General features: G+C 43.1%; 1 protein-coding gene across 1 annotated transcript; it reads left to right on the top strand.

The window, feature by feature from the left end:
- Positions 1-20: 20 nt before the first annotated feature.
- On the top strand, positions 21-5,566 carry NGRN (neugrin, neurite outgrowth associated). The gene is made up of 3 exons (XM_069465710.1): positions 21-218; positions 633-743; positions 4,538-5,566. Exons 1-3 carry the CDS (start codon positions 55-57, stop codon positions 5,148-5,150), a joined length of 888 nt encoding a protein of 295 aa, XP_069321811.1. The 5' UTR covers positions 21-54; the 3' UTR covers positions 5,151-5,566.
- The last annotated feature ends 2,359 nt before the right edge of the window (positions 5,567-7,925 follow it).

Raw genomic sequence — 7,925 nt, 5'->3', positions numbered from 1 at the left:
TTCTACTTCCGGTACTGCGGCGTGGCCAGCTGCCTCAGACTTGTTTGCGTCGGCATGGCGGTTTCCCTGAGTCTCCTGCTGAGCTGGCGTGTCCGCGCTGCAGTCGCGCGCTGTGGGTTCGCGACCCGGGGGGTGGCGGGCCCGGGCCCTATCGGCCGCGAGCCGGACCCGGATTCCGACTGGGAGCCGGAGGAGCGGGAGCTGCAGGAGGTGGAGAGGTACCGGTTCCTCCCGGGTCCCTCAGCCTGAAGCAGGGCCTCGCGCCCCGGCGCTCCAGGCCGCGCCCCCTTGGCGCCGGGTGCCCTGCCGCTGCACGCGCAGCGACCCTAGTTTCTTGTTACCCGTTGTCAGGGGCGCGGGAGCAGATGTTCGGCTCCCTTGGGACCACGAGTCCTTTCACCAGTGACGTATTTCATCACCAGTTAAGAGAATTCGGCGTGCTTACGGGCAGTTACTGTTCTAGCTGTTAGATTTCTGGGGTGGTGTACAGAGCAGCTCTAAGCCTGCAGAGCTGGCCCGGTTGCCCTTTCGAACAAAGAGAAGAGGGCTGGGCGTTTTGTGATTTAACCTGAGGCTCTTCAGAACCCATCTTGCTTCTACGCATGGCTTCTGCCATTGGTTCTCTCCTCCAGCACCCTGAAACGACAGAAAAAAGCAATGCGATTCCAGAAAATTCGGAGACAAATGGAGGCTCCAGGTGCCCCGCCCAGAACCCTGACGTGGGAAGCTATGGAGCAGATCCGGTAAGACACAGGGTCATTTGATTGCACCTACCGTGCTGAGAAGTGAAGGATATGGGAGCCTAGAACACAGGTTTGGCCTTTTTGGTGTTGCTTTTATATATTCGCTTTTTAACCATTGGAATTTTCCAACAGAAAATGAGAGTAATATAACGAATTTGCATAAATCAATCATCTAGATTTAATAGTTTTTAACGTTGTGACGCAGTTCTTTTTTTCTGAAAATTTTAAATAGTAAATTGCAGCCATCACAGCATTTAACCCCTAAATGGTAGATCTTGATGTTCTCAACCTAAGGTCTAGGGATGGTGCTTTCATGGTTATGTGCACTTTTTCTGAAGAGAGGATCTATAACTTAGAAAATCTTAAATTTTATATATTTTAAGTGTTTTGAGTGGGTAATGTATTACATATGGCTCAGAATTCTAACAGTATAACGTGGTATACACATTGAGAATTATTTGTCTCACCCAGTCTACTGTGAGTGCTATTTTTCAATAGTTTTTCTGTCTTTTTCCAGGTTTCCTTATGCAAATACAAGCAAATATGAATACAGATTTTTAAATTTCACCTCCTGAATTACAAACAGTGGCATACTATAAATATTGTTCTACATTTTTCTTTTTTCACGTGGTATATCCTATAGATCTTTCCATTTCAGAAGAGAGAACTATTCAAATCTTTTTTTTTGTAGATGCATAGTAAACCATAGGTTATTTCACCTTTTATGGTGGGCACTTGGATTGTTTGCATTCTTTTCCTCACAAATAGTGCTCCAATGAATACTTTTTATACACATCATTCCACATTGTCCAGGAGTAATTGTTACATACATTCCTAGAAATAGGTTTGCTGGCTCAAAAGACAAATATAGTTGCATTCTGATAAATATTGTTAAGTAGTTATACATAGGTTATGTACCATTTTTCATTTCCATCAGAATGACTCTGGAATTGAGACTTAGAATAGAATAAAGGGGATTCTGTAGAGCTGGTCAAGATTTTGTGAGCCTGTATGTAAAGCCTGTAGCTGCACCTCTCTCTTGAGTCCCCAGTCAGCTGTCTGTACTGTCTTGAACAACAGTTTTTTCAAACCTTCCAGCTTCCTACCTATCATCTCCCCTTTTTGTGGTCAGTAAATATCCTTTTATGCATGTAATCTCAAAAACTTGAGAGGCTGAGGCAGGAGGATCCCTTGAGCCCAGGAGTTTGAGGCTGCAGTGAGCTATGATCATGCCACTGCAGTACAGCCTGGGTGACAGAGTGAGACTCTGACTCTTTTTTTTTTTTTTTTTTTTTTTTTAAAAAATACTCTTCAAAGAAAAAACAGGCCACTAAGTAAGAACTCTTTCAGCTTCCTGGTCTTTCTCTTTACCTTCCATTCCTAGACTTTACTCACATTTCAGGCACACATCTCTGTGTGCCTTAGGTCATATCCCTACATACTTACTCAGGCACCTCTGTCAACCTAAAGCTATCTCTCATCCTTTTGTTCCCAGCTGGTTCCCAGACTGCTTACCCTTGTAGATTTTTTTGGTTTGGTTGTTTTTTTAGCCACTACAATTAAACTGCTCTCCTTAAATCCATCAGTGACTTCCTCAGTGCTGGGTTCAACTGACACTTTCCAGTTTTTAGCCTCCTTAACATTTCTGTAATTTAAGAGAATTTCTTAAAATTCTCTTCTCCCTTGACTCCAGGGTACGATTCCCTTCCCTTTTTTTTTCCCCCTCTTTCTATGGCTCCTCTTCTCAGTTTCCTTGGGCTACTCTTATCTCCTATATCTTAAATATTGCTATTTGTTAGAGTTGTGTCATTAGTCATTTTAGTTCACTCTGCATATTTGGCTGCGTAAGTCTAGCCACTCATGAGTTCAGTCACCCTTGCTGTTGGCTTATGACTTCCAAATCTACCATCTCCAGTGCACGTTTTTCTTCTGAACCATAGAGCCATATATTCAGTTGTGTACCAGATAACATCTCTGTTCTGGATATCATTCTTTCCTCAAACTCAACGTGTACAAAATAGAATTCATCATTATTCCCTGACAGTTTAATTTTGTTCTTATTTTTCCTGTAATCCACCAATCACCCAAGCTAAAATCCTGAATCTTGGCCTTGATACTTCGTCTATCAATTTTTTTTTCTTTTTATAATTTTTATTTCAAAGTATTAGGGGTTACAAGTGTTTTTGTGACATGGATGAATTGCATAATGCAGAAGTCAGGGCTTTTAGTGTGCCCATCACCAGAATAGTGTACATTGTACCCAATAAATACGTTTTTACCCCTCACCCCCCTCCCACCCTTCCTACTTCTTAGTTTCCAGTGTCCATTACACACTACTTTACGACCATGTGCACCCATTGTTTAGCTCCCACATATTAGTGAAAACATGTGGTGTTTGTTTTTCCATTCCTGAGATATTTCACTTAGGATAATGTTCTCCATTTCCATTCAAGTTGCTGCAAATGATATTATTTCATTCTTTTTTATGGTTGAGTAGTACTCCATGGTATAGGTGTAGTGCTCCATGGTATAGGTATACCACATTTTCTCAATCCACTCGTGAATTGATGGGCACTTAGGTTGATTCCACATCTTTGCAATTGTGAATTGTGCTGCAGTAATCATTCAGGTAGAGGTGTCTTTTTAATAAAATGACTTCTTTTGCTTTGTGTAGATACCCAGCAGTGAGATTGCTGGATCAAATGGTAGGTCTACTGTTAGTTCTTTGAGGAATCTCCATATGGTTTTCCATACAGGTTGTACTAATTTACAGTCAAACCAACAGTGGATAAGCATTCCTTTTTCACTGCATCCATGCCAGTATCTGTTGTTTTTTGATTTTTTTTTAATTTCTTTTCTTTTTTTTTTTTATTTTTATTTTTATGTGGGGGTACAACCTCCATCAATTTTTAATCCCTTGGTACCAAGTTCTACCATTTGACCTTCCTAAAATATTCCCAACTCTCTTCCCTCCTATGCTCTATTGCCACTGTCTCAGTTCAGACTGCCTGGATTACTGTAACAGCCTCTTGCCCAATCTTTCTGCCTACAGCTTTGCCATTGGAAAACTATTAATACCACTAGGTTGAGCTTCAAAATGAAAATTTACTCATGGCATTCCACTGCTTAAAATCTTTCCTTGACTCACAGTGTTGGCTTTGGGATAAACTCCAGACTCCTAAGCATGACGTGATCTTTCTCTCACCCTTGCTGTCAGTTGAGCTTTCCCAGCAAAAGTGATGTGCTTCTTTGCATTTCACATGCTGCTCACTCTGCCATCAATACCTTTGATTTTTCCTTCTCTCCTCCCTCTGCCAGCTTATTACTCCTTTTCATCCTTTCAAAACAACTCTAGCTTAGACTTTCTGAAGCAATTTCTGGGCCTAGCTGTGTTGTGATTGCCTGTCCCTGGGTCTCCGTCCTGGTTGCTCTCCCTGCAACCAGGCTATAACACTTAACATAGTGTCTTTTGTGTGTTAATATCATATGTCTGTCTCTACCACCGAACTATGCTCTTTGAAGGGAAGATCAGTCCTGCATTCCAAGGATATAACATGGGTATTAGATGACAGCGAGAGGAGTTCACTTGATATGAAATGAAATGACCTCACTGAGAGTAGTCAGGTGTTGCTCTTGATGCACAGGAATGGAAAATAGCCATTTAGCTGGCACGAGATAGAGACTATGCTTACTGTTTCTTCTAGCTCTCTTTTTACTTATTTATCATTAGTATTATCAGTTAGATGTTCTGATAGGAGACTTCTTCACAACTCAAAACATGTTTTTTCCCATAGGTATTTACATAAGGAATTTACAGAGTCCTGGTCAGTTCCCAGATTGGCTGAAGGCTTTGATGTCAGCACTGATGTGATCCGAAGGGTTTTAAAAAGCAAGTTTGTACCGACATTGGAGCAGAAACTGAAGCAAGATCAAAAAGTCCTTAAGAAAGCTGGCCTTGCCCACTCGCTGCAGCAGATCCAGGGCTCTGGAGATACCCTGAAGCCATTCTCTGCAGGACACTCTGAATCAGGCCGTTTGCTAATGCCAGGGGATGAAGCTTCATCCAGAGGCCAGAGTCACAGCATGGCTTTGAAAGTGATAGAGTCAAATGCTCACGGTACAAATACACCACGGAGACAGAAGGGAAGGAATAAAGGAATCCAGAGCCTGGAGAAGGAGAGCTTTGTGCCTGTCACTGCAACTCTAGGTCATCGGAGAGAGCTGCAGAAGTGCTCTACCAGTGATTGTGAGGGCGCCAGAGGAACTGACAGTGATGGATTGCCAAGTGATGAGAAGCTGGAGAAGTTGAAGGCAGGGGAACCAGGTGACCAGAACTTCAGCAACAAAGTAGTACAGAGGGGGCGGGAGTTTTTTGACAGCAATGGGAACTTCCTGTACAGAATTTGAGCTGTGGCTTGGCTTGTGGAGATGCCTACTGAAACACAACTTGACAAGTACATTTGTAGCTGCCTGGATTTCTGTGCATGAATTAGCCACCTTGGAATGAGAGGAAGTGATGAGCCTGGAATGTGGGAGGAAAGAGCTGCTTGGATAGATTCATACTTCTGGAGCACTGCTCCCAGTCTGACCCTGGTAGATCTTTAGTACTCATCTTTCTTGTTTGGGCTCTCTGTACCTTGAAAACCAACCCATGTTGCATGTGTTGTTAAGAGTTTCTGTAATACTTGCAATATATATTTGGGAGGAAATGAAAACTTTGCCTTCTGACCTCATTTCCTTCTTGATCAATGAATACTAACAGTTTTGGAACTGCTTAGTCAATTGGTTTTCCTTATTGCAAAATAAAGTAAAACGTAGCAGTCTGTGTTGCTTGGTGTTCTCTGGGGTGGGAGGGTTTACCTGTGAACCTTGGAGAGCAAGGGAAGGGAAAAGGCAAAAGGGAAGGATCCCTTGTCATTAAACAGTGGGAGAGAGATGGAATTTAGAGTAATCCCCAACAAAGGGCTCTGTCCTGAGCATCCTGCTCAGTTTTTACAACCAAAAACTGAACATCTTTTTAGTTGCTGGGGTTCTGAAAGAGATTGGGGAGTGGTGGGGATGACAGAAAATGCAAAGCAGGCAAAGGCTTTAAGGCCCTCGACAAAAACTCCAGCCACATTCTAAAGCTTAAATTATATCTGATTTTACGGTTTACACCAGATTTCTACAAAAGTGCCAAGAGGTAGGCAAGAGCAGATGTATACGCCCCTTTAAAAATATGTTGACGGACCCTAAGATGGCTGCTAATAGGTGGCAGCACTGGAACCTAAACCCAGATCTCAGACTCTAAGATGGCTGCTAATTGGTGGCAGCACTGGAACCTAAACCCAGATCTCAGAGTCTAAGATGGCTGCTAATAGGTGGCAGCACTGGAACTTAAACCCAGATCTCACCATTAATCTAGGGCTTCTAGAATTCCAGCAGTATGGTACAGTCTGGCATAATTTCTATTAATTTACTAATTCTTTTAGAAATACTTTATTATAACCAGAAATTCTGGTTACAAATAGAATGAGGCATGGCAAACGATGTTGAGTCTGCTGACAGTTTTCACCCATGTTTCACTTTAACAATTTACCAGCAAAAGTTGGATACTCGGAATTTAGATACATGTAGGATGTTAAAATTAATGGAATCTCTGACATTCTAATTCTGTCACTGCCACTCTGTTCATGGAATCTTGTTGCTATTTTAAATGTCATTAACAGCAATTACAATATCATTAACTCCTGCATATCTGACCATGCCCTTTCCCCAAAGGGCTATGGAAACCTAGAAGCTGTTCTTTCAAACTTGGATGTTTTCCATATACCTTATCCTATACCATTCTGTTGCTCACTAAGCTTAAACCTTTTTTCCATTCTTGCAAATACCAAACTACAGCTTTTTCCACTCTTGCATCCTGCCAGCCTAAGGCCCCTTACTGGTTCTTTGCCCCCAGATTTTCACATGGCTGGCTCTTTGTCATTCAGGTCTCAAGTCAGATGTCACTTTCTTAGGCCTTCCCTAATCACCCAGTGTAAAGTGGTTCTCATCATATTATCACCACACCCTGTTTAATTTTCCCTAGTGTCTAAAATATGTATTGTTTGTCATCACCAACCCCATCCCCCCTGCTTTTTCTTTTTTGTGAGACAAGGTCTCATTGTCACCCAGGCTAGAGTGCAGTGGTATCATCATAACTAACTGCAGCAACCGCCGCTGAAGCCATCTGCCTGCCTCAGCCTCCCAAGTAGCTGGGACTACAGGTGCTCACCACCAGCTAATTTTTCTATTTTTTGTAGAGACAGTCTCACTCTTGCTCAGGCTGGTCTCAAACTCCTGGCCTCAAGCAATCCTCCCACCTCAGCCTCTCAAAGTGATAGGATTGCAGGCATGAGCTACCACCTGGCCATCCCACCCCCTTTAGAATGTAGGAGGGTAGGAGACCTGTGTGTTCATTGCTGTAGTCCCAGCTCCTAATATGTAGATCACAGTATTGGTTGAATGAATGAAAAAATGATTGAGGAACTCACAATAGTCAGCCAGTCTGTGATGGCAGCCTACCTACTCACCCAAACCTCAGCAAGGCACCTAGGCTTCCTCCAGGCTGACCTGTTTCTGCTCTATCCTGTCAAGTGTGTCACGGACCTTAACTCACTGGTATGGCAGTGTTGCAGGAAACAGCTCAGGCTGGAAGGCTGGAATGTGGGATGGGAGATGATTCCAGCTCTGTTCCACAGGGCTGGAGTCACAGGACTCCATAGGCTTCTGTTCCCACGCAGTCCTGTTCCATGTCACAATGAAGAACATCAACACTACACTAGATGAGGTGGAACTGCACTTTGGAGCACAGGTGCAGTATCTGGTGGAGGATGCAACACGTGATAAGGCTCTGCCTGAGCTGGACAGAAAGCAGCTACAAGTATTGTGGGCACTTCACAGCAACCTTGGGGCCAAGCTCAAAATGCTGGCAAACTGTACAACAGAAGAGACTTATGTCTCTGTGCCCCAGAGCATATATGCTTTATTCATCTGCTTTAAGGGGCAGTGGAAGTGAAATTCATCTCAGAGCATCCTTCATCTCGCATTGCAGCCAAGATTAGATCTAAGGGGGCGGGGGTGGGAGGAAAGGCTCAGCATAAAATACTATAAAATACTAGATGAGCTCTAGAAGCACAGGAAGTATTTTTGTCTTTTGCT

This window comes from Eulemur rufifrons, chromosome 3 (genome assembly GCF_041146395.1).
Source record: "Eulemur rufifrons isolate Redbay chromosome 3, OSU_ERuf_1, whole genome shotgun sequence".
Classification (NCBI taxonomy): Eukaryota; Metazoa; Chordata; class Mammalia; order Primates; family Lemuridae; genus Eulemur; species Eulemur rufifrons.
This window is presented reverse-complemented; position numbering and strand designations above follow the sequence as displayed.

What these genes read in the sequence shown, in the direction of transcription:
- NGRN (XM_069465710.1), top strand. Translation starts at nt 55, where the DNA reads ATGGCGGTTTCCCTGAGTCTCCTGCTGAGCTGGCGTGTCCGCGCTGCA. An exon ending in GAGCTGCAGGAGGTGGAGAG is followed by an intron (nt 219 to 632) that starts GTACCGGTTCCT and finishes TCTCTCCTCCAG; the next exon opens with CACCCTGAAACGACAGAAAA. An exon ending in GAAGCTATGGAGCAGATCCG is followed by an intron (nt 744 to 4,537) that starts GTAAGACACAGG and finishes TTTTTCCCATAG; the next exon opens with GTATTTACATAAGGAATTTA.